The 27,357-nt window shown below is 37.4% G+C and overlaps 1 protein-coding gene across 1 annotated transcript in view; it reads right to left on the bottom strand.

The window, feature by feature from the left end:
- PTPN12 (protein tyrosine phosphatase non-receptor type 12) overlaps window positions 1-27,357 on the bottom strand; it is a 79,693-nt gene that overhangs the window by 16,187 nt on the left and 36,149 nt on the right. Inside the window, exons 3-12 of the mRNA XM_054196801.1 lie at window positions 26,680-26,756; window positions 24,898-24,993; window positions 23,822-23,860; window positions 22,933-23,004; window positions 20,895-20,954; window positions 19,767-19,909; window positions 18,220-18,286; window positions 17,516-17,593; window positions 17,318-17,416; window positions 5,693-5,778 (exon numbers count right to left, since the gene is read on the bottom strand). Of these exons, the coding sequence (XP_054052776.1) occupies window positions 5,693-5,778; window positions 17,318-17,416; window positions 17,516-17,593; window positions 18,220-18,286; window positions 19,767-19,909; window positions 20,895-20,954; window positions 22,933-23,004; window positions 23,822-23,860; window positions 24,898-24,993; window positions 26,680-26,756 (817 nt within the window). The remainder of the gene's footprint in view (window positions 1-5,692; window positions 5,779-17,317; window positions 17,417-17,515; window positions 17,594-18,219; window positions 18,287-19,766; window positions 19,910-20,894; window positions 20,955-22,932; window positions 23,005-23,821; window positions 23,861-24,897; window positions 24,994-26,679; window positions 26,757-27,357) is intronic.

Below are 27,357 nucleotides of genomic sequence, written 5' to 3'. Positions count from 1 at the left end.
GAAGACGAACTACTAATATTATTCCAAACAACAGGAGACGGTGCAGTAAAAACAGCTTGACTTAAATTACCAGGAAACTAATAAAAAGCTCATGAAAGAGGATATTGAGACACAAAAGAGTCAATGAACCAAAAAACGCCAAACCATTTGAGAAAGAGAAGTAAGCTTTCCTGGATTAGACCTTCAAATTAACCCTGCGTTGCTTTTATATATTGCAAAAGCAAGCATTTCTCAAGTACATTTGTAAAATCACACTGTGCAATAAGAACTAGAAAGCCTTGTCATAACTCAGCCTTGACAGTGTCGCTTCATACACAACTGCTACTGATTATCTTGTAATTCCACTACCTCGGCACTTCCTCATGCATAACTGTATATAGAATTTCCCTAGGTGATCAAGGCAGCTTTTCATACACTTTCATTGCCACACAACCTGAGCAGCCAACGCAGTGCCTTAGTGCCAAAGGCCTCAATGTTAACGGCTTCTCAGCTGTAAGGTAAACCATGCATTAGGTAATCATTTTTTTTGATCATTTGTCATAATAAAAATTAATTATAATTTGTCAAAAGTACAGTAATTTGTCAAAAAAAGAGACCTCCTACAACTTTCCACCAAAAATGCCAAAAGTGTACACATGGGAAAAAAACCAAAACCCAAATGAAGCAATGGCAACACTATTTTTGCTTTTCATGCAATATATCCTAAATTTTTTGAATGTTTTCAAATCTAAGCCATTCTAGCCTCAATGGAAAAGAGCTACATTATTAAAACAGGGCACCATAGGCTCAGATTTAAATGAAACTTGGCCAGCGATCAAAAGAAAAAAAAAAAACAACCCTTAAGTAATCCATGGTTATTCCACGCAGTATACTGTAGGGTTTTATTTTCAAATAAAAAAAGAGAGTGATGCCAAGGTCATGGAATGCAGCTGCTATGATCAACCAAAAATAGATACCAAGCTCTACATCCCCCCTCACAATTAAAATAGGAAAATTAAAGTTCATGTAAGCAGGCTGAAGCATTAAATCACTGCCATCCACACGGGAAAAAAAGCTGCAGTTCAGTGAAGCTGTCACAAACTATACTACAGATAATTTATATAGAAGTATAATAAATGAATAAAAATAACCAACTGGTGAATTTTTCTTGTAAAATTTAGTTACATGAGACATTTTGCTTTTTCAAATTGTGACATACGACTCAGAGAGCGGTAACTAACAAGGAAAACACCAACCAATGTTTTTTATCTCAGCTTTGCAGGAGAGGGGTTCTGCAGGGCCTGAAAAGAAAGAATTACACATGACCCTTGAAATGTATTTTAACATTGTTAGATTGAAGTCCAAGCATAACGTGAAGAAAAGTTAAACAGCCACAGTATTTTACCTTTTCTCCTTCAGACAATACGTAGCTCTTTATTACAGGGCATACAAACAAGTCGTTACCTCATCTTTTCTTTTTGTGAGTTTGTGTCTCAGTTTCTCTATTTCTGTCAAATTGCATTTGAACTCAAAACCAAAGAATTTTCTGTAACCAAGCCTGATTAAAATAAGCAACCCCTTTCTCCAAATACTTTAAAATGCACTACTAAACACAGAAATATTTCAAGGAATATTCCTTAAAGGTATTAAAGTGTTCTCTCTGAATTCTGAAGTACCATCATTGCTTCTAAATTTGAAGTAAAAGCTCGAATTGTACAGTCATGTAACATCATGTACAGTCCTAAATTGCAAATTTAAAACTTTGGTTCTTTAGTGCCTTACCTCTAACAAAAGTAAAAACTTACTTATGCCCTCTTCCTGCCTTAACCTGAAAACAGTTAACCATGTCTAAATCAATGCCATCTACCCCACAAAGTCCTCCAAAGAAAAGAAACAGAGATGTAAGTTCAAGGTGACTTTCACAAGAAGCGATCAGAAACTGCAAAGCCCAGCAATTTCTAGAATAAGGTGCTGACGTACGCACTCATGAGTTGTTCTTGTTTACCTTCATAATAACCAAGGAGTAATATTATTTGATTTTTTTTTTTAACGTTGACATCAAATGCAGATAGACATTAACCTAAATGACTACGTTAACATACTGTACAGCAAATACGAGTTACATTAAAGCATTACAAGGTGACAAAAGGTTGGAAGGCAGCACAATTCCAGAACCTCTGCAAAACAAGTACAGTTAGATGCTTCACAGTGAGTTAATAAGAGTAAACAAAATACCAATTTAATATTGATTTACTATCAATAGCCTAAAGATACTTGTAACTTCCAAGAGACAGACATAAAAGAAACTTAGAAAAGAACACTCAGAAGTTATGCTTTGTAGCACTCCTTCCACAAGACATCCTCAGGCCAACGCAAGCACTAAAAGGATTAATTATCCCTCTGTTCCTCTCTGAGTAAGCTTTCTATCTTATATGGCAAAAGTATTCAGTGTCATCTCGTCCTTGCTTACTACAAACTTGAGAGTTAACTTTAAGAGGAAGAGATCTACAAATTTAAAGATAATGCAGAGATGACCTGTCCTACGATCCTGTGACAAACAAGAGAAGAGACAGGCGAAAAAGCCACCTTTATAGAAAAACTCTACTATGTGCTGAGTGGTACCGCATGGTTAGCTACTGGGAAGTGCTGTAGAGGAGATGTCACCATCTCATCCAGCAAACAGCCTCAGGGCCACCAGAAAAAAAACCTGACAGGAGTCAGAATCATTACCACCTAAGCAAACACAGCTTGGTCTGATAGCAACATGGAAGATAAACATCCTGAGGTCAAGAGATGGAAACCGCTTTTCCTCCTGCTCAGTCAGGATCATCTCAGGCAAGGTCACCTGAAACCAAGCTGGGACATTGTACTGTTCAGTATGAGCCACCGTAATCCTTTTTGCTTTGGACAAAAAAGCAACTGTTAAACCTTCTCTTAAGAAAAAAAAATAAATGCAAGTTGCTTTACTAATTACACATTCTAAAGCCAACTACAACACAGCATATAAAGAATTTAAAAGCCTTATTCCTTCTAAAAAATATTAACTTTAGCGACTTGCTTGTAACTTCTTCAGAGACAGTGCATGCGCAACTCAAGCACACATTTGACTGGACACCTAAAAATGTTACTGAACAAAATATTTTAAGCAAGTTCTCAATGAAAATTCTAAATCAAACGTGGGTTAAACTAGATTATCTCCAGAGTACCTATTGCACGGGAACGTATCTGTAAAGGCAATGACTCTTAGACTCCCCATGAAAACATTCACTACAGCAAAGATGTAGACAAGTACTTAAAATAGTTGTACCAAGGTATTTTTAGTTGCAGCAATGTAGAGAAAAATAATAGAAGGGACATGAAAAAAAGTGGTAAGAGAATGGTTTGGGGAAAGAGGTACAGATGCAATAAGGAGGTATATCATGCTTAACAGCTTCCTTCTCCATACGGGGATTAAATTAGAATCTTTCAAGGATTCTGCTCTCCCCTCCTCCCCAGGAAAAGGATGTGAACCTCTGCCAGAACATCCACAACACGCAAAACCCGGCTCTAAGCCCTGAATGAATCAGGCTGCGGATTTGTAGAATCACCTCCCACATCAAGAAAAGACATGCTCGTTAGTGGGTATTCTGAGCAGATGTGACTAATAGCAAATAAAGTCTTTCCTCAGAAGCATCTTCCATGAAGGGTGGAAGTAATTGTTGTTCAAAAATAATCTTCATTTGAAAAAGACAACAGCTTTGCTAAAAGCTTCCATTTATTCACCTCTAAGGAACCAATCTTCCTGCCAGTGCTGGCAGATGGGAAAGACCAGGTTTTATAAGAGAGATTAAAAAATTTTAACTTAACGCAGCAAGTAAAGAACAATGCAATGCAGATAAGACAGAACAGATGTGTGCTAAAACATGAATTATGCATATATGATTATTACATGAATATGTAAAAATGATAAAAACCTAAGTACATCTAAGATTATTTCAAGGAACACTACTAAGGAAATTACCTATTGGACAGAAGTCATATCTAATTCAGTGACTAAGTTTCAAGAAAAGCTTGTAACTCATCATGAACAGGTTAACAGACTCCTCTGTCATCATCTGAACCTACATAATTGAATACAATCGTATTACCATCAATCTAAATAAGGTAAAAGTGATATTACCTACATAGCACAAACTCTGCCATTCGTGAAAAGCCCCAACTCGTTTCCATCTCTCTTTCAATGTCGTATTCTCCTCTAACATCTGGCTTGACATCACTAATGCTAAGTTAACTATAACAGCTACTCATATTCTTATTCTACTGTATCATTAATGGTTGTTATCATACATTATTTCCAAACTTATCTTATGGCAAATACCATCCCCAGGGTGACTAAAGAAGTAGAGCAATAGATCCACTTATGGTAGTTCTCTGATATCCTCATTAAAATGGGTGTTAGAATCACATGCAATATTCCAGATCTGGTCCAGGTTACTAGTTAATAGCCAAGGGGAACAACTGCTATACCCAGTTTTAAACTATGTTTATTCCTGTCACAAGACGACGATGTTGCAATATTGAATATACGCACACACTGCTACCCATTCTGAGTCACCAATTTTCAAATGGCTATATCCAATTATATTTTCTATATACATACACACATATTTAAATCTCCTCCTTTACCAAACCTAGAGAATGTAGAAGTTAAAATTCATTTTACTGTGTAATCGCCACAGTCATCTTGCTAGTGCCTAGTACCACATCACCCCACAGACTGCAGTACTGCAAAGAAGTGGTTAATTCTCATCTTCTACCTTTAACCATTAAAGTATCAAATGAATAGGAATTCCCACTACCGACCTGACCTTGCACTACTCCAGTCTGATTATCTTTTAAAGTGTAAAACTACTTTCCTTATATGACTAAATATTATGCAAGAATATTAACTGGCTGGTGGTTTCTTATGTCATTCTACAACTTTAGGAAACCCAAGTGCTTACCCTAAACGTATATTTAACTACAGGCAATATAGCACAGGCAAGATCACCTGCCAAAGGTCCCTCTAAGCCTCCCAGAAACTCGTCACTTACTTCAGGAGAGTTGCTTCTTTAGCTGTCAAACACTCAGGTTAGATACCCATTTTAGGCAAATGAATCCGTTAGTTCAGATTTATTTTTGGCTTTCTTAAAGTCAAGTCTACGTATTTTAAGAACTAGAGAGGATTTTCTTTTCCGTCTGTTGAATGAAAGGATTGGCAAGACCAATTTTTCTTCTCAATGAGAACAGCATTTTGTCGGCATACTCTAGTCAATAGCAGTACTTGTCTCTAAGGTAACATTTTCTTCAATAAATGGATATTATGGTTTTGCCTCCAAAAATGAGAGTTGAGTCATTATTTGAGCCTATTTTTAAGTATGTTTTGCCACTATCTCCTAGCAGAATTAAGCACAAATGGATCTAACATGTCTGACTACTAAAGGGGGTATGCTTCTCTACTCACATGTAGTCACGGCAAGACTTGTATATTCAAACACAGATTTCACAAAGATTAAAATTTATGTTGGCAGAGTCAATTACAAGACTTCTGTTTGTATTATGTACACTTCTATTTTTAAATAGAAAAAATTTGCATCTTAAAAGTCTTCATAGTATCAGTAGTTTTAGTCTACTTTTTATTTATGAAGCATGTCAATCTGTCAGCTTAAAATAGTATGTTAATATAGTTAAATACCTGCGGGTCCGTGGAGGCTTTGGTGGAGGAGAATCCTGCTTCTCAGCATCTGAAGAACTGACAGCATTCTCTGTATTATTTTCGTCCTAATTAAAAGAAAAAGTTTTCATTGATGGCCGTAAAGCTCATACACACAATACTTAAACTGTAAGGTCCAAATATCCATAATGGCACTTGAAAATAATGACAATATTATATACTTTCGGCTATCATATGGAGATGACTTCAACATTACATACAGATTAAATTCTACTCTAAATTCACAATATTATATTTTGTGTATCAAACTTCAAATATTTCTAAGTATTTTGTTTTGCATGTAGTTGTGTAATCCACTAGAGAAAAGTCTCAAAAACTAATCTTTCAGGTTAGTATTGAAAGCATTTACTTTCCAACCAGTCTAATTATTTTCACTTGTGCAATCAGTTCACTGAAGATAAGACTAAACTACAGTGCAGTAAGTAAATGAGAATTTCAGATACTCTAAATTGACAAGTGGGTAAGATTTAACACATTGTTCCAAAACACTTTCAAATCATTTCCCATATGCGTACAATGAAGTTTAACTTACTCAACAATGCATGAAGATTTTAATTTCATTTTAGGAAGACCATCAATATGGGAGATACATTTTATATATTTGTACATGTATGTTGCCATACACATTTATAGGCATATACATATAAAATATTGTTGTGAGTTAACCCTGGTAAGGCAGCCAAACACCACAAAGCCACTCACTCACTTCTTCCCCCCGCACGCAGAAAAGGAAAGGCAAGAAAACTTGTGGGTCAAGGCAAAATTGTTTAGTAAACAAAGGAGAAGTGGGAGAAGAGAGAGAGAAAACAAATAGAACAAGTGATGCAAATGATGGCTAGTGTCACTAAACCCCCCTTTTTTCCCTCTTTATTACTGAGCATGATGTTATATGGTGTTACAGAATCTCTGGTTAGTTTGGGCTATCTGCCTGGTTGTGTCCACTCCCAAGCTCTTGCGCACGCACACAGACACACACAGACTATTTCTTACTCTGGGAGGGCAGAGTAAGAAACAAGAGCCAGAGCTGACACTGTGCAAACACTGTTCAGCAATAGCTGGAACATTGGTGTGTCATCAGCGTTGTTTTGGCAACAAATCTAAAGCACAGCACCCCAAGAGCAGCTACGAAGAATATTAACTCCACAACCCAGCCAGAGTCAGTACGAATACATATAAATGTGTAAAAAAACCCACAACATGCGAGAGTCTAAAGCTGATACACCATTTCCATGCATGTGCCACAACCAAAGATCCAACAGAACCAAGGAGGACCTTAGCATTATCTTGAGTTTAATATGTATTTTACCAGAAACCTTTTCTTAGATGTGTTTTCCTTTGAAAAGAAATTTTAAAAAAGAACAGCAAGCATCTAAAAATCTGTATCATATATTTCAAAGCACAATACCAGGTTCATGCACCAGGGCCTATCTGCCAGCCTACCTGTTCAGATTGGGTGACAGAGACTGACCTCTAGTCTTACAAAACAAAAGCGAATTCCCTGTTAATTTATGCTTCAAATGTGATAGTTGTATTTGAATTTGGTAAGCATTTTCAGCTTTGGAAGATAAACTATAACTAAGTTATCTCAACAGCTGACTACCCTCACTTCAATTTAGATTCATTAGTTACCTGTTTTTAATTTCCATTAATAGTCTTAAAACAGTTATCATATCACTGTCTGCCGGTGAAGAGTCTATTATCCAATTCTGTTCCTCAGTGTACTAAGTGAAGCTTTTCTTGTGAAGAAAAAAGTTAAATCTTTTAATCTTTCTTATTGTTCTTCACTAACCTCCCCCATTAACTAGCTGTCCAGTACAATATCCCAGAAGCACTCCGGCAGAAGTACTCTATTGTTCCTATATCAATGGCTTGTGTTAGCCCTTTCAGACAAATTGCACTGCGTTCCTTGTTCTGCTGACACTGACTGCAACTATCGAGTTTTTTCTGGAGTGAGATTCAATTAGCAGATAAAAGCCACTTCCATTTACATGGCCACAACTGAAGCTCCCATTGCAGTCAACCAAGGCTGGCTGGTTTTCATAGAATAGTTTGGGTTTGAAAGGACCTTTAAAGGTCATCTAGTCCAACCTCCCCTGCAATGAGCAGGACATCTTCAACTAGATCAGGTTGGTCAGAGGCTCATCCAACCTGATCTTGAACTTTTCCAGGGAGAGGGCATCTATAACTTCTGTGGGCAACCTGTGCCAGTGTTTCACCACCCTCATTGTAAAAAATTTCTTCCTTATATCTAGCCTAAATCTTCCTTCTTTTAGTTTAAAGCCATTACCACTTGTCCTATCACAAAAGGCCCTGCTAAAAAGTTTGTCCCCGTATTTCTTATAAGCTCCCTTTAAGTACTGAAAGACCACGACAAGGTCTCCCCGGAGCCTTCTCTCTCAACCCCAACTCTCTCAGCCTGTCTTCATAGGAGAGGTGCTCCATCCCTCTGATTGTTTTTGTGGCTCTCCTCTGGACCCGCTCCAATAGGTCCATGTCTTTCCCGTGTTGTTGGCTCCAAAGCTGGAAGCAGTACTCCAGGTGGGGTCTCACCGGAGCAGAGTAGAGGGAGAGAATCACCTCCCTTGACCTGCTAGCCACGCTTCTTTTGATGCGGCCTGAGATACAGTTGGCTTTCTGGGCTGTAAGCACACGTTGCTGACTCATGTCCAGCTTTTCATCTCCCAGCCAGTAAGCTGGGGATGAAGGTAACAGATCAGTTGGCCTCACTGACTATATTTGGACCGTAGACATGTAGACCACATGCAAAGCTTCCATTCCAAACCAAATTCTGCCCCTTTTTGTTTCCAGATCTGAGCCTTTACATTTTGCAACATTAAAGTACACTCTTGTTCAACTTGCCAAATAGCCCAGATTTTTTTTTTGTATTTATGTCACAATACTTTGTTTCTTTAAGTCTCTGTTACTTCTATTAACAATGATTTTTGGTTTTCCTAGGGTAATACATAAGAACTTAATAGCCATATAAGTTCAACTGTTGATGTTGTAACCTTACTGAGCTAGGATTGTTATCCGTTGGCTCTTAAAGTGAAGTGTACCGTGAAATAGGTTTTAACACATTTAAAGTACTGTGTTTTGTATCGTTCTAGCTTCTTAATAAACAACACTGGTTGCCAGTCAAACACCTTCAGAGATTTACTGAATCAGCACTACCTTAACAATCATTCTCAGCAAAGAGTGCTGTCGTCAAAACATAGTGTCCAATAAGTCACTGTCCAAAAATGTAGAATGACAAAATGGCTAGTGAAATATATATATTAAAAAAATATTATGAATACTATGCTTGATCCATAAACTGAATGCAGGACCTCATTATTTTAAAAGGGTACCTTTGTTCCTTGATAAGTCCTTTGTCGGTTTTCCATGACTTACTGAAAAACATTAAGGGCTGAAAGAACTTTTAAAATCTAGCTGTGAACTACTGCATGCATACTAATTTAAAAACAGAAAACAACTAGATTTTTTGTTTTTTATAGTCATGATGAAATGAAAGATTACCAACCTCTCTACCAACCTCCTCTCAAATATGCAGAAAAACAATTTCCAGATTTTTGACATCAGGTAATGGGTCATACAGACCATTTTTCCCCTAACATACATGAAAATGAATTTTATTGCCCTCCATCAGGCAGAGTACTATTCTGAAAGTTGGTGCCAAAGCTGCTGAGGCTCACAGGATCCAAGAGCAGCAATTCAGTTTTCTGCTCAATGGTTGTGTCACATTCCCCCCTGCTTCCCCGAGTTGTGCAAAGTAAACTCTGAGTCTCTCCTATATGTAGTCATTACTACGGATAGCACTAAGTGCATTGATATTGTACTAAAAATGCCCCCCTTAATCTTAAACACTCTCAACTAGAGTTAGAAACTAGTGCAACTGCATCCTCAGAACAGTGGGCTGTTCGCCTTGTTTCAGCGCCATAGCACAGCCCAGTTTCATAAGGCAGAGAGTTTTAGAAGGGGCGAGACTCCACGGGAGGAGTTCCTCCCTCTTACCACCGACTCCTCCATCCTACAACAGATCAGAAAAGTATTCCGGTTCAGTTCTGCCAGGACAGTTGTTTTGAGAAACAGATTTCTTATTTATGTGCTCAGTTTTCTAAAAGGTACTGGCAAGGGAAAGGGTGTGCCTGTTGGCTGTGGTGTAGACTAACTTGTCCAGAAAACAAACCAGCAGCTGCATCCCTGTCCTTCTATGTTTGTAAAGTGAAGTGTTTGTGAACAGAATGTTTACTAAGATATGCTTTTCTCCCAGGCAGAAGAAAAAGCCCGTTAAAGAAACTAGCATATGTCAAAGTTTTTTTAAACTCTTTGGATAACTACAAACAGCTTCTTAGTGTAAGACAGGCAGAAGTAGCTGAAGAGGCACTGCCTTTTTTGCTACTAGTAGTAAAATGTATGGATATACCTTGCAAAAAATGTGTATAAACTCAAATGTTTGAGGCACATATGTAACCACAGAGAGTTTTCAAAAATAATTCCTTAAAAAATTTTAAGAAGGCCACAAAACCAAACAAAAACCACACACACAAAGTGGTACTTTTAAATTCAACCCCAGAAGTCAGTGGTTACCACAGCTTCATACACAGGGAAGGCTTCAGGCAGGTGGGTGTTCAAAAGCTTTCACTTCTGCATTAGGTTAAAATCAGGATCCGTTCACCCTGTTCTAGTACATTAAATCAGGAGCAAGACTGTTACAGGGATTATTGTCACCAAAAAAGAGGCACTTCGCTACTTTGCTTAATTAGCTCAGACTGATGTTTCTGTGAAGGCTTCATTTACTTTTAGAGAACTCATTCACCTGCAAGTGAAGGATTTTGACTTCAAAGGTCAAAAATGATAAAAGTTTAAGGCAGTAACCAAATGCACTAACCCACACAGGAAAGAAAACAGCGCTCATATAAACTTTATGCTGCTGCAGCATTTTTAAATAATGGTGTTCGGTTATTACTGGATCTGTTCTTGTTTTTAATTGAAGAAGTAATGCTTGCTGAACTCTCAGAGCAAGACTGTCTTCTCAGTTCTGTGTCACAAGAGATAGTGAACAACCAGTATTTTGAGCACCTTTGAGTGATACCAACTCACAGATTTCCCCTTCTGTCATATATCAAAGTAAGTGAATGGGCAAACATGTATAAACACTAGCATGGAGCAGAACAGAGGAAGCTCAACTGTGAAAGTCAATGTAGGGTATCTCACAGGGATGACCTCATCCGTTGAGAAGAGCAGATGGCAGTATTAAGAAAAAAGCCTTCCAGCCCTCCTAATCACAGCTTACTGCCATCAGTCAACACTTTCTTGCTTCTCTAGACAGATGTTGCACTCTCGGGCACAATACAATTTTTAAAAGCATCAGCTTAAAAAAACCAGGACAGCATATGTAGTTCACAAGGGCCACCATATAGAATTATTTTTTTTAAAGAAATGAATTAACAAATGTGCAATTCAGTCAAGTAAGTGCTCAGTGTAGTGCCTTGCTTTCTTACAGAAGATACCTATCCTATTGTGGCAGGCTTCTCACTATGAAAAAACAGAAGCATTAACAGCATTTGGGTAAACAAAAGAATAGGAGAAAAGAAAGAAATTCCCCAACCTTTGCCTCTCTATGCATCAACTGCTGAAGAGTTCAAGAGTTCCAATGTCCTCATTGATTTGGGGGAGCAGCTACGCAGATCAAGTGAAAGTGCTCATTTTTAGGAATTTCTAGATATTCTGTTAAATTACATCTATATATGAAACTTGAGTATATCTATCTATGAAAGACTACATTAACAAATGAAAAGACCATAAAGTCAAATACTTAGGAGTGTAGATTACATCTAGTCTACAACAATAGGGAGTAGCTCATGTTCCTGTAGCAATACAGAAGAACAAGGAATTCTCATGGCAGATGCAGTGTCTGAATTCAACTTGCTAAGGTGACCTACATTGTGCTGTCATCTCCCAAGGGTGGATCTTTTCCCCACCTACTTCCTCCAGTGGCTGAATCACCACACAGAGCTGTCACGAACTTTGAACAAATAGAGGATCACAGTTTTAGTTTAAACTGGTATTTCACAGGCATTGCCAACAATTCAGAACCTTTTGCCCAGGAACTGCAATGCATAATTTTCTTTTGGAACTCATAGTGGAAATATTTAATGTCATTCAGAAGCTTTCTGTACTGGTAAAGTACTAGCAAATTTACTGCAAAGACTCTTCCAGAAGTAATCTCATGGTTTTCCTTAAAAGGAATTGAGGCATTCCTTTTGCCCTTATCATAAAGCAGCATGGGAACCACAGAGCATCAGTAGATAAAAAGCGAAATACTTCAGACTGAAACAATACACTCAAGTGATTCAGATTAAATAAAAGTTTCCAAGCATAGGAAAAAAGATAAACATTTCTGAAGACCTATATGATTTTTTTAGAGCTGCAAAACAGTGAAGAGAATTTGAACAGCAAAGTCTTTTCACTTAGAGTTTCCAAACCACTAACGTTTTGAATATCAACATTCTTCTTATGGCAGCCGATTCCTCCACAGCTTCTAAAAGTGCAATCAACCATGGTAACAGAATTCTTTCACTTTTACAGGAAGAAATGCAAGAGATACTTGAGAGTATTAAGCAATGCCATATTTTGGAGAAAGTGCTTATTAATACAGGCTTCTATCAGTGGATAAGGGTAAAACAAGGACTTGCAGTACTGTTAACATGCTTGTTACTGTCAAGAGACAAAATTCAACAAGAAACATTTTTAAAGAGATAGTAAACTTGTTTGACTTTTAATCAGTTTTCCTTTGTCTACATGCAGACCTTTTGATTATCAAGTTTAGCACCTGAGTCTTTTCTCATTAGAAAAAAATGCTTTTGAGCAGCAATTTCATCTTTGCCGTGAACTCTCGACTGTTGAAAGCCCTCTACCTGGTATGTGAAGAAAGCTTTCCTCCATATAATTTCATTAACATACTTAGTATTATTTTAAGCACATTTATAGTTCTATACATTCACAGTATGTATAACTACGGTAAGTTTACAATTACTACATTATACTATATCGTATGTGCATTTTCTACATGATCTTGAATCCTTCTGTGAAATTCCAACAGAAATTCTAACCCTATTGTAAGTCTACTTTCAAAGACTGTATATGGGTTTTTTGTTGACTTTTTTACAGTATTGTTTCCAGCAGGGCAAAGCTGGCAAGTTCGCAGGAACACACGTTCAGGATTGTGTCTAAGCTACTTCCCTATGAATACTGCTACTCGTTGCCAATCAGATTAACTTTTTACTGTGATGTTACTGGCAAACGCTGCTTACAAAGCTTAGGTAACTCAATTCATCTCAAACACTGCTTGAAATGGGAAAGGCAACTGGACAACAAAACCATGAAACCAACCCTGAAGAGCATTCCAACGCTTCAGAGTACTACCAAAATTTAATAAATGAAAGACGAAAGGAAGTGTCCTCTTCTGTTCAGCAGTATCTCCTATATAACTAACAGTAATACACCCAAAGTAGGCACATTCTTTTATTTGGAATTGTTTCCACTGAACATAATTAAAACCCTTCACATGTACGTGATTCCACAGTTGCCGTAGCATCTGCAGGCAGAGTAAGATCTGGGAAGGAACCTCAGGATGCTACATTGTATTTCTTAAACTTATTTAAAAACTTTCTGCATCAGAGTTTGTTTCTTTTTTTAAAAAAAAAAACCAACCAAACCAAACATTCTGGGATGTATCTTAGTTAAAAAAAACCCTAAATTTCTGGGGAAAACCAGATGCTATATACAACAGATACTACATAACACCCTTGGAGGAAAAAAGGGGGCTTTTTCAGAACAGCAAAAACACTGTCTCAAGTGAAGCCTGAAGTTTTGAGAATTAGGTTAAAGCTACAAGTAGATACTTAACTGGATTCATAAAGTAGTCTTCTACCTCACATAACCACAACAGAAGCCAAGCCTACACCAGTTAATCCCCTGAAGGCGAATCTCCTAAGTAAGAAATGAATAGTAGCAAATTTATTTGTAAGTACCAAATTTGTAGATACAGGATTCTTTACCTATGCGACTTTTTTCCACAACCCTCCTGAAGAAGCATTCAAGCTACAATATGAAGCAGCAGCATTTCCTAATGAAAGAAAGGCTGCACCTGGTCAGACTAAAAGATTCATTTCGCCCTGTTTCCAGCAGTGACCAAAAGGAAACTTACAGGGAAGAATAAGGAGAGAGCAGGTATGCAGGGTTCCTTCCCTAGGATGCTCTCCAACAGTTTGCAACTCTGGAATTTCATAGGTCAGAGTTTGGGTGAATTCATGGAAGAAGATGATGAGATAGTCACCTCAAAGCTACAGCTGCAAGGACCTCTGCAGCTCCGTGTTGCATGAAGACCTATCTCCTTTTATATTGTCTGTCAGGTCTTACTGATACCCTTTCGAAAAGGTTAACAGAAATCAGCTTTTCACTGTTACTTAGCCTATGTCATTTCTAACTTTAGCCATTTCTTTTCCAGCTCAATCTGGTTGTTGTTTAGATGAAGCCTTCTGACAACTTTGATTCTTGTCCAAACTTTTAATGCTTGAATTCAAAGAACGGTTAGAGTTGGAAGAGACCTTGAAGATCATCTAGTTCCAACCCCTCTGCCATGGGCAGAGACACCTCCAACTAGACCAGGCTGCTCAAAGCCCCATCCAGCCTGGCCTTGAACACTTCCAGGGATGGGGCATCCACAACTTCTCTGGGCAACCTCTTCCAGTGCCTCACCACCCTCAGAGTAAAGAATTTCTTCCTAATATTTAATCTAAATCTCCCCTCTTTCAGTTTAAAACCGTTACCTCTCCTCCTATCACTACACTCCCTGACAAAAGGTCCCTCCCCATCTTTCCTGTAGGCCCCTTTAGATACTGAAAGGCTGCTACAAGGTCTCCCCGTAGCCTTCTCTTCTCCAGGCTGAACAAGCCCAACTCTCAGCCTGTCCTCATAAGAGCGGTGCTCCAGCCCTCTGATCATCTTCATGGCCCTCCTCTGGACCTGCTCGAACAGTCCTTCTTATGTTGGGGGCTCCAGAGCTGGATGCAGTACCCCAGGCGGGGTCTCACAATAGGGGAGCAGAGGTGTAGAATCACCTCCCTCTCCCTGTTGGCCACGCTTCTTTTGATGCGGCCCAGGATGCTGCTGGCTTTCTGGGCTGCAAGCATGCATTGCTGACTCGTGATCAGTTTTTTGTACACCAGTACCCCCAGGATTGCCTCGACCCACGTGCCAGACCTTGCACTTAGCCTTGTTGAACTTCAGGAGGTTGGCACAGGCCCACCTCTCAAGCCCGTCCAGGCTGGATGGCATCCCTTTCCTCCAGCATGTCAACCGTGCCACACAGCTTGGTGTCATTGGCAAACTTGCTGAGGGTGTACTTAATCCGACTGTCCATGTCACCAAAGATGTTAACCAGCACCAGTCCCAGTCCCAACCCCTGAGGAAAACCACTTGTCACTGTAATTCTAGAACATGCTTTTGCGATAGAGACTAGACCTGCAGACAGTATTCAGGTTGCAAGGTATCTACACAATGACATTACGTTCTCTGCTTTTATGAGTTTCCAAATAATTGCTAAAATTCATTTTCCTTTACGACTTATTGACTTAATGACCAAGGTCATTTCCAAGCAAAACTGAAAATTCACACTCCATCACTGCATATTCAGAATTGGTATTTCTCCCTGTCTCTCTCCCATGCACGTTACTTATCCATAATCTAGTTACTTATTACATATAACATGTGCCATTCTTTAAAGACAGCACTTGCCTTTGTACAGACATAGTATCAGCATACTACGTCACCTCCTTATTCAAATGTTCTGGAACACAGGTAAATAAGAGACATTTTTGATCCTATGTAAGAGTGCAGACACAGGTCAGATCAAAGTGAAATAACTAGAAGATACAGTAGACTGATCTGCCTATTATTTTATGACCAAAACTCAAGTAATTAGGAACCACTTCTCTACAAATCTAATAAATTTGCACTTTCTGAACTCCATCATGCTCATTCCTCAGAAATAAAATGAAAATTCACAGACCAGCTAGGCTAAATATAACACCTATGGAAAGGTTATAACAACCTGCCCTATCCATATTGCGTTTAGTCCACCAGACTTCTTGTAACGACTAATGACATCAGAATTATGGCATGAATGGTTATAAATTCTTAGGACTTAAGAGAAGGGTATATGCCTCTTTTCCAAGAATGAAAAACGCTTTAGACTTCCTAGAAAGCACAATACAGAACAGCTAAACCCCTAAAATTAAAGGATTGCCTATTAAAGGCAAATGTAAAATTGCTTCCAGATATTTCAAAGGGTCCTGAAGATATTACTCATACTCCCTCTAGAGAGCTATAGAGCCTACACCAATTAGGTACTGGCGGGACAGGTAAAATTTCCAAATAAATAAAACACAGTCCAAGGATAAATGGTGGTACACAGCTCTGGACTGTGGGAGAGAGAAAGAATAAAATTGGTCCAAAAAGCCATTTTTCACATAGTGCCCAGTAGTAGCAAAGAAAACTTATCTGAACATTAAAAAAAAAAAAGGAAAAAACCCGGGGAATGTGAAATTCAAAGTGGAAAGACAGAAAGACAGAAGAATCCTCAAATAACGTGATTACCAATGAAGAGTGTTATTCGTCCAAGGTTTTTTTATTCCTTTGTTAAAAGGGTAGACTATGAAGCTTCCTGACAAAGACATTTTTAACTTATTTTTCTTTCCACCAATCTGTTCCAGTGCAAACAGCACGTCCAACACAATATGAGAACTTAAGATCATTCACTGCCAGTCCTGCTTAACTACATGAAGGCTGTGTTGGGCCAAAACCAAGGCAGTACAAACCAGCACATTATGTCCAAGTCTCAGCTGAGAGTCAGATCAATGCTGATCTCCTGGTTTAAACCTGGGCCCAACGCCACATTGTTGGGGAAGGAAGAAAGGAAAACTTCAGTGAAGTTCTTCCCTTTCAAGAGTTTAAACTAAACAGATCAGACAGAATTCATCTACACACACGTATGTAATTATTTATACATAAATATATGTATATGTAGGCTAGAGTTTTATTTTGAACGTGCTCTTTATCATACTGTGTAACAGGCAATTTGCACAAGGTCAGGCTCAGACAAAATTTCATTTGCTGCTAATATATCGGAATTGGTACTGCCAATCAAAGCAAGAGATCAGCTGTTAACTACTGCCACCTCACCACGGTAAGGGCATATTTTGCAACTTAAATATTGAGTTAGAGTCCTGCCTTTCATCCAAAGTAGAATTCTTTCTACTGCTTCCCCCATTGCAATTGCATTTGGTACACATGGTAAATATTGCTTTAATTATCCGACTCAACTTTTACAACCAAGTCCTCAGCATAAGTTGAGTACAGCCTAACAACCCCTACTCAGCAAAAAACACTTATAGTTCAAACAAGTTCTGTGTGTGCCTTAACACCATTGAACACCGAACTTTAAAAAACTAGACTTTACTGGAAAACCTTGATCAGAAGCTAACAGCTACAACCGATTGAAACTCATACCGGAAAGACACATACCACTCCATCTGCAATCTTCCAGTCTGCACAACTCTCGTATTTTTGCAGTTGCTTTTCAAACAGTTGTGCTATGGCTCGATGGACAAGTTCATACTGCTCCTATAGTAGGTTACCAGATAAAAATTAGTGCATGAGATCTTTACAAAGAATGATGGTATATTATCATATGATAAAGATTCATTTTAAAACAAACTATACCTTTGTCTGCACTGCAGAATGCCTTTGTGTTCTCATTTCCTGTATTAAATTAAATACATTGAATTCTTCAGGTATTTTCTGAAATATAGAAGGAAGTCAATTACACTGACGTAACTGTTTGTCAGAACAGCAATACAAAAGTTGTTAGACATCCAAAAGTACGTTAACTTTTGTAGGTAAAACCAAACTGGCCTCTCCACATTACGGCTATTCAAATTTTCTTTTAAAAAGCAATTCCTCCCCAGAACTGGTTTTAAACATTTGATTTAGACCAGATGAAAGAATTTCAAGTATTTTGAAAACGAGACATCCAATGAAAGCATTAATATGACACTGCAACATTAATGATGCTTCACAACCTAAAAACCCCAGAATGAAGTTATCCCTGTATATTTGAAATATCAGGCTTTAGGAGCTGCAAGATGAAGCAGAGACACTGAAAAAGCTGAATTTAAAATCACTTTATATTGAGAAATATTTTAAAAGTATTTAGAATTTACAGTGTCTTTTTTAGATAAAACACTTGCTGTGAAAAGAAAGTAAGTTCATACTAAAGCATGAATGCAGTGAAACTAAACATCCAACTTGTCAAGAGTTATGGAACATCGTAAACATTTCAATATTTTAGAACATTTGGGAGCTCAATCAATCACTGTTACAAAATGATGGAATGCCACAAGAGTTCTTCCTTTAAGATTCCTTACCCCAGCTTTAAGCAAATTCCATGTGTAATCTATGGCACAGATGGCTCCTGTTCTTCCACACCCTGCACTATGAACATAAACAGTTAGGTATGTTAGAAATTATTTTAATTTGTTAAAAACACACTAGAAGCATTATATTTCCAGAGTCAACATGAAAAAAAATGTATTAAAATCCCTCAACTCACATTTTAAGCTCGCTTAACCTGACACTATAGTGTCTTAAAAATAATTAAAAAAAAGCAGTGCAAAATGGAGTATTGAAGTTTTTAAATGCAAGTTTTTCACAGCCAATTGGAATTGTAATCATGAAAGATGCTTTAATGTTGACATTTTTATTGCCTCTTTTGTCACACTATTCTGGTTACCACTGCTTCAACAGTAGGGATTTTGTCCAAGTTTAATGATAGATACGTTAAATGGCAGAATAGAACACGTCTAAAGACTTCCTACATTTTTCCGATTTAGTACCCTATCTATTTGCTGCTTTTTATCTAAAAAAAAAAACCACTTAAAACTGAAAGTTATAAAAAATAGCAGTGAACTATCACGTTTATTCTTCCTAATAGTATGAATTTCTCTATTTTACAGATAAAGAGTTATAATGTATGCATATTTATTACATTACAATTATACCGTTGTAAAGAACCAACCTTCGCAACCGTATTGACACGCCAGAGAAACAGAACAAAGGGAAATGGATTTCAGTGCTAAGTTTCTTACTGTTTTAGACCTCAATCACTTAGAGTGACAAGTTAAAAAAAGGATGCAGCTGAAGACAGGAGATTTCCATATAGACACTTTCAGAGAATAACCAAGCTCTAGAAAGTTAATAAGCCTGCAACAATTTAACATTTCCTGGCTTATGAATCTGAATTTGTTTTTCTGACATGTAATACATCAACTTCTGTTGCTTTAAAAAGTATCAAATATCATAGGCAAGAACTTCCCAGAGAAATTATCAGAAACTGTCAATTCACCAAACCATTTTTATGGCAGTTTAGTTTCAACAGTCCTTCTGTTAGCAAAATTTCAGATAAGAGATGAAACTGCTGCTCAGAAACGAAGACTTACCAACCGGAAACTACAGCCTGCTCATTAGAGACCTTTTTTCTCATATTAGGAGACAGACAGAAAAGTTGTTAGGTAGCGATGGCACCTGCTATCTCTCCCTTTGACCTGTAGTCTCTCCTATTGAGAATGGAGCCTTCACTCCCATATCTGATTTGCTATGATCCTCAAAGTCTGTTTTATCCTAATGAGGATTTAAATGTCTTAAGAACCACGTAACAGTTTCTCTTTCAAAGACTAATTCTTTTCTGATTGATATTCTATATTCAACAGAAATAGAAGCAAAATTTCACTGTGGCATGACTTTTAAGACAATGAAGACTGTATGATTTTGAGCAGAGTTCTGACATGAGGAAATACTCCTTTTTAGAATACTAAAAAAATAAACCTGTGATTTAGAATCAATCTAGTGCATCTCTTACCAAAAGTCTAGACTTCAAAAAAAGTACATAAACTTAAAAAATAAATATATTTGATACCTGCAGTGTATACAAATCGGTACATCTTCATGCTCCTGGTATTCTCTCATCAAGCTGATCATGTCCAGAATAGAATCAAAAGATGAAGGGACATCATGGTCAGGCCAGTTAACATAATGAAATTGATAGACACTACGAGTCTCCTAAGGGAGAGAGAAAGGTGTTAATGATAATACATATTTTAGGAGTTTGTATGAAATAAATAATACACTTTTTGCATGATTAAGGGTAGACAAGCAAAGCCATTTACTGCAATAAAAAAACCTCTACAGCTTATACCACTTAAAAAACAAAAGGGAAATTCTAAGGTAGTATTTTGAGTGCTGCTAACACACAGAAGAACGAACTATGGGACAGTTCACAGAAGCCCCTCTCTATCAGTTAAAGAACCCACAACATTGCACTGTGTTAAAAGATTCTCTGTGTCCTTACAGTCTTAGACTTTGAAAGGGAGAGAGAAATGGAAAGACCATCATGAAAGGTTCTTTTTCCAATTGTACTCCAGTAACTTACATTGGAAAAAAAACGGAGGGGTTTTGGTGGTGGTGGTGTTTTTTCTCCCTTTCAAAGTATAAGACTAGAGTGAGAAACTTTGGGGAAAAAAATAAATCAGTACATTGTTATCATCATTCTTGCTTTACTTTTATTTGGCAATACAAGCATATGAATGAGCATCACAAATATCTTCTAACATTGTAAAACCCTCTTGACAATAAATGAAAGTATAGGGCAAATTCTAACAAGTACACATACTTTACCCAAAAAGAAGCTAACCAGAGGAAACAGTGTATTTTGACGAGTTTGATTCAGTTTGTCATAGTATTTCTAGTTGGGGTAAACAGTGAAATTCCCTAGGGTGACGGAAGCTTTCTAGTTGTTAAGGCATGCTATTGAAGACCATCACACAACTTTGGCTAACCAAGAACATAAAAGACAAGTATAGAGTTCCACTGCTCTTTTCTTACATACTAAGCTTTTAACATCACTTCTAAACTTGATGATTTACATACATACAGAGTCTGCACCTAAAAAACTGACGATTTTTTTCCCCGAGTTTCCTCCATTGTATCATTTTAGAGACCTTTGAACCACCATTGAAGTTGAGACCAGAAGCAATCATATACTTACATTTTGAAATTCAAGTAATAACGTTCTAATGAAGTAATCTGTTCTTGCTTGCTCAGCTTCCTAAACATGAGAAGACAGTAATGCATTGGAAAAAAAATGAAAAAAAATATCAATATGCAGGATACAGGATGTAACTGAAAACCCAAACTTTAAACTCAGGTGTTTCAAAGTAGGATTAAGAATAGCTTCCTAAACTGGCATACTAGCTCTTTCTGAATACCTTAAAGAACTTCAGCTAGAAAATAGCAGCAATTCCCGTTGAAATACGCGTAATTTTGAGTTAAGGAAAAGAAAAAATACAGTTTTGAGATCAACTTGGAATGGATCAATTTCACCGTTTTAGAATAAGTGAACGGTTAGTGCCGATCATGAACTTCCATGGAAAAAGTTCCCAGTAAGACCATTTATACCGATGACAGTTATACTCAATACTTTCATGCCAGGTTTCATTCATATCCTAATAGTAACTAATGGAACATAATAGAACCTGATTCAACTACCAGGTGGCAACATTAAAAATAAAGACACAAGGAAGTGTTTTCTTCCAACAACACAATGTGAATATCAGAAAGAATAAGTGACAAAAAACAAAACCCAAACAAAAAAAAATGGTCAAATTCATTATCCACTGTACTGTAAGATATTGATAATGCAGGGGCCGCACCCAATTTAGGAAGTCCTGCTAGTCCATGCCTAGAAGCTGACAACAAGTACAAGGAGAAGGATCTTTCTACACACGGTCTATTTTCGATTCTCTTCCCTTAAATAATTAAGCTGTCATTGAACACAATGTGATAGGCTGGATGGCCCTTGGCATCATCTAGAAGCGAAGGCTTGATGATGTGACCACAACTCTAAGAGCTAGAAGTTGGACAAACAGGCCACAAATGTGTTTAAAGCAGGAAGCAATAAAGATGCATAAACAGGTGTGTACAAACGCAACCAGACACCATCCCACACCTAAGGAATGCTGAGCATATTGGTTTTGGTGGCTACGCTCCCACACACTGTGTCCTCACCCATACCCTGAAAACCTCACGATTCATGAAGTCAATTTCTGCCACGTAAGCGGCCCCCTTTTGTGAAATGGTCATTGCACCATGACTTCTTTTACTATCCAGCTTTCTCTACCGAGGAAGGATGATTGCAAAAACCCACTGGGGTATACTCTTGTGTGATGCTGAGATGGCAGCTGCCAAAAGAATGATTACTTTCAATTCCCTGCTGTGCTTGGCATAGGAGGTATTCACAGTCCCTCTTCCTGCCTATTACTCTGCCAGAAATCCTTACGTTATCATTTATGAGCAAGTATCAAAAGTGGAAGAGGCTCTAGTAGTTATGCTTAGAGACCAGAACTCCTGATAACACTGACAAAACATGCAATGGAAATGTTGAGGTTTCCTCCATCCTTCTGGAATCAGAGCTTACTTGACATTACCCCCTGGGAATTCTCCAGGAAAAGATTCAGACCTCATGGTGATCTGCTATGCATTTGTGTTTTGATTTCAAAAGCAACAACAGAAGCAAAGGAAGTATTTTCAAATAAACCTATATCTGTTACTATCGAAACAAGTTAAAAAAATACTTTAGTTTCCATTTTCTCTATTTATGCTAATTAACTTTATGTAACTTAAGGAAAATAACCTTTTCCAGTGTTACTTTCATTTCTTACGCACATCCAGAATGCACAAGTCATAACTGAGAAACAACTGCATGGATATTATTTGATGTCTTGAGTGTTGTACGGATATTCAAAACTTCACAATGTAAAGCTAAAGAACTGATACATAAAAAGATACAAGACCAAGGGACACAGGCTCCCTACTTTAAGCTGTGTGGTTTTTTGAATCCTCCATGATTTATTTTTTTTTTTAGATACACACATTGTTTTCCACTGTATTCCTTTGAGAGTCTTTGTGTAAAATTTGGTACCAAACAATTAAAAAAGCATTTGTAATACAAACTGTTTGTTGAACAGTTATTTTAAGTTACAAAAGCACTAAATCCTTCAAAATTAATTATAAAGCTTTATACTTACACAAGAAACACGAAATGGTCCAAAAGTTACAGCTGCTTCTCCATACAGAGGCCAGTAACGTTCACATTTTTTCTGTTAAAGCAAAGAATCCTAATTTAATTCATGTGTGGTACCAAAACATGATGATTAACAGAAGCAGAGCAGAAAAAATGATAATCTTGAATGCCTTATACTCTCTCTTACTAGGTGCTTTTCCTTAACACCTGCCTACTGGTGCCTTGCTGGACTTCTTTTAAGATAGTAAAGCGTCTTTTATTTTGGATACCAAAAGAAAAATGAAACAGAAAATCCAGATGACCAATAAATACAGCCAAAAGACACCTTGAAAATTAGGACATGAAATTCATGACGGCCCATATAAGCGCAAACGCACATCATAGAGAGGGAAGCAATGAGAGATAATTTAGTTTTTGTGGAAGTTTGGAGTTCACAATAGTGGACCACATTTATTTATTTATTTTTTACTTCTCAGGAAAGAATATAAGAATATAGCAGAGAGATTTAAAAGATAGGTTGTTTTTGCAGCTGTATCAATTGACAGGAAATTATGAAGGACTCCAGATTTTGATAGTTGGCCTACATCCCATAAAGAGCAAGATTTTTTCCATAGTGACCTGACCAGAAAGAGACCACTGGTACAGTTCCGTATACAAACATATACATTCCACTGAGATGACACCTAAATAATAATAATGTAACAATATAAATGGGGCTAAAAAAAGCCGTCACATTCATTATTTTCTATGCATACAAATATAAGGGTAAGCATTCTCATTCAATCTGGCAGATTAGTTTTACAGTTACGGATTTGGCATACGAAGCTTCACAGGTATTGGCATATTGCCCCACATGGGCAATGCTCATTTAGTTTTGCATTTAGCATACATACCCTTCCCATTTCAAATTCCCGACAGGCCATTACAATTATCTGAAAAGACAAAAAAAATGCTCAAAGTTAGCTGGTTTTAGATCAAGTAAATTCACCAACACTCCACTGCTTGCTTATATCTGGACAGATACTGATACTCCTTAATTGGTTACTAAAGAAACTCATTAATACTATTTTCCTACCTACAGATGCATCCTCTTTTAATTCTAAAATAGTACCCAGGTTTTATCCCACACAAAATAATCTACAACACTAATACAACATTTTAAGGCTATTTAATTTGAATTCACTGTAATCCTGTACAAATACTTTATTTATTCAGCCTGACTGTAAAGTCTAAACTTATAAAAATGTAGAACCATTTGCCAATTGGAAGAAACATACAGCTATATTTGCTTAAAATGACACAGACTGTTTAAAGTAGATGCAAAAAAAAATATTTAAAAAACAAGAATCAGATTTCTTTAGATGAAACTATTTCAGATTACATTAATGTAAACAACAAAAAAACCGCATCAACAGGTAAGCTCTTTGTTACAATAAGTAACCATGATTTAAGTGTCTGATAAGCCAAAAATACTTTCAGAAATAATTTGTTGAACATATCAAATTTTAACAGTACTTAGAAGTTAACTCCTGAAAATAGCTGTTTAAAAAGATGTAGAATATACAAACAAATAAGTAAATCAAGATTAGCATAAATAGAAAGGTAGACTTTTATATTTTGTTTCAAATGCTGCTTTTGTATCCGATTTTGTCAGTCCACATTAAATCAGAGTTGTAAGGTTTCCTGTAGGACAGATGTCACCAAGCATCAACCTATTCATAAATAGTTATGGTTTCATATTTGTTCAATAAAATAACTACTTTGAATTTATATTATTAAATTGAATAAATAATATTAATGATATATAGAATGCTATTTAAAGTACAAAAACAAGATTCAAGAAGTAAATGGACAAGTCACATCACAATCAACATTTTTGATAATAATAGCCAGCTCAGGCAACAGATACATAATCACTGTGCCATGAAATAAGGTAATATCCAATTTTGGTTTTTAAGTAGGTACTTACAGCAACATTGTATTCCCATATCATCCTCCAGAAGTCTATTACTGTATTTGCTAATGGTCCCTGCGTAGCAACATATGCTTTTGGCCCATGTACTCCCTAGGATTGCACAAAGAAGCCATTAACATGTATAAAGAAAATTTATCTGCACTGAATAAAAAAAAGCTTTCGGTTATAATCATGTAAAATTAGAGTATCTCTTTCTTTTATACAACAGGATGGGTAAATATGAAATACGAGTCTCATTTACATTAGTGGAAATTTTCCTGGTGATTTCAAGGGAGCCCAAGATTATAACAGCCACTGTGCCGCCAGAGACTGTAGCAGAAAAATATCTTTCCGTATGTTCAGATCCTGAAGATTCCCTTAAAGTCCGCTTTTTCTTTGTTACTCAAACATTTAATGACGAAAATTTGAAAATCTTGCTGCTAAAAAAGCATCCCCTTGAACAAATTTCAGTTCTTCCCTCCCAGAAATACCACATTTCAAACCTCCAAAATTTAAAAAATTTGTTTTATATAAAGCTTAAAGATATTTATATTCCTGGGGAGGAATAACCCCATGCACCAGTACAGGTTGGGGGCTGACCTGCTGGAGAGCAGCTCAGCTGAAAGAGACCTGGGAGTCCTGGTGGACAACAGGATGACCATGAGCCAACAATGTGCCCTTGTGGCCAAGAAGGCCAATGGCATCCTGGGGTGCATCAAGAAGAGTGTGGCCAGCAGGTCGAAGGAGGTCATCCTCCCCCTCTGCTCTGCCTTGGTGAGGCCGCACCTGGAGTACTGCGTCCAGTTCTGGGCTCCCCGGTTCAAGAAGGACAGGGAACTGCTGGAGAGGGTGCAGCAAAGGGCTACCAAGACGATTAGGGGACTGGAACACCTCTCTTATGAAGAAAGGCTGAGGGATTTGGGTCTCTTCAGTCTGGAAAAAAGACGGCTGAGGGGGGATCTCATCAATGCTTATAAATACTTAAAGGGTGGGTGTCAGGAGGATGGGGCCAGGCTCTTCTCAGTGGTGCCTGGGGACAGGACAAGAGGTAATAGGCACAAACTTGAGCAGAGGAAGTTCCACCTAAACATGAGGAGGAACTTCTTTACTTTGAGGGTGACAGAGCACTGGAACAGGCTGCCCAGAGAGGTGGTGGAGTCTCCGTCTCTGGAGACATTCAAAACCCGCCTGGACGTGTTCCTGTGCAACCTGCTCTGGGTGACCCTGCTCTGGCACGGGGTTGGACTAGATGATCTCCAGAGGTCCCTTCCAACCCTATGGTTCTATGATTTACATTCAGCTTTTCAAGCCCAAGATATTCATGCTTTGAAACAAAAGTGTTACAGGCTTTTAGCCAAACTGGCTTCTCTTCAAGAATGTTAGATATAATTCCATTGCCACACTTCTGCCATGAATAGCAAGAAGTGCACGTTAAGATACACAATTTGTCAAACACTTCATTTATGATCCCTAAAAACAGATTCTCAAAATCTGGTATTTGTAACACTATCAGCTGTTTAAAACAATCGCATCTGAATTTTCCTGTGGTATAAAGTTCCAATTTGGTTGCCTGTCACTTTAAAATATTTTATATTATACTTAACGCTTAGAGTAATATTAAAACTTTAAAATTGCTTTATAAATGGCATTATTCTTGCAAATTTATTCAAGTCATAATAAAAGAAAATCTTCCCTCGCAGCTTCAAATTCTTATCTCAGACTATAATATTAAAACTGCACTGATATGAAATAAAAGCTTAAAAAGAATTTAAAAACTGGTAAGATAGTAATACATACCTTAATAAAGTTTGCATTGATGTAGTCTGAATCTTGTGGGGGAGTTTTCAAGGTCAGTTTAACCCGGCTGTGATCAACTAAAAGAAGAATTTTTGGTTTTTTTTTTTTAAGAGAAGAATTACAACACATGTAAATCAATATGTAACAGTAAATGTAATACATATAGTGCATATTATACATATAGAAGAAATTAAGCATTAAAGAACATTTCCCAAAGATAAGTCACCATGCACTGGGGTTTACTGCTCCGGCACAGCCTGACTTCTATCCCTCAAACACTGGTCTACACACTTTGCTGGGGCACTTCTCAACTATTTGAAGCAGATTCCTTCATTTAGGGGGTTCTGACATTTCAGGTTTCTGCCTCCAGCATTACTGGCTGTCTCAGAGAAAGCTTCTTATACAAACAGCAGATCTTTAGGGGCCAAAATCTTCAGCAGTCTTAAAAATAGCCTTTATTACTTGTTGACAGAATAAGCTAAACATCTTGGAATTCTTTTTGGCATTGAAAAAAATAATTAAGTGCATCTTTAATACAGAAACAACCTGATGATTCTAAGAAGGAAGGTAGGTGGTTAGCAGGTTTGCCAGTCTTTCCAGCTCCTGTTGATACAAATACTTCATAGCTATCAAATAAAAATCGTTCAACCTATCTCTATAATAGAAGCTGTTTTAGTT

The sequence above is a fragment of the Rissa tridactyla genome, chromosome 1 (genome assembly GCF_028500815.1).
Source record: "Rissa tridactyla isolate bRisTri1 chromosome 1, bRisTri1.patW.cur.20221130, whole genome shotgun sequence".
Taxonomy (NCBI): Eukaryota; Metazoa; Chordata; class Aves; order Charadriiformes; family Laridae; genus Rissa; species Rissa tridactyla.
This window is presented reverse-complemented; position numbering and strand designations above follow the sequence as displayed.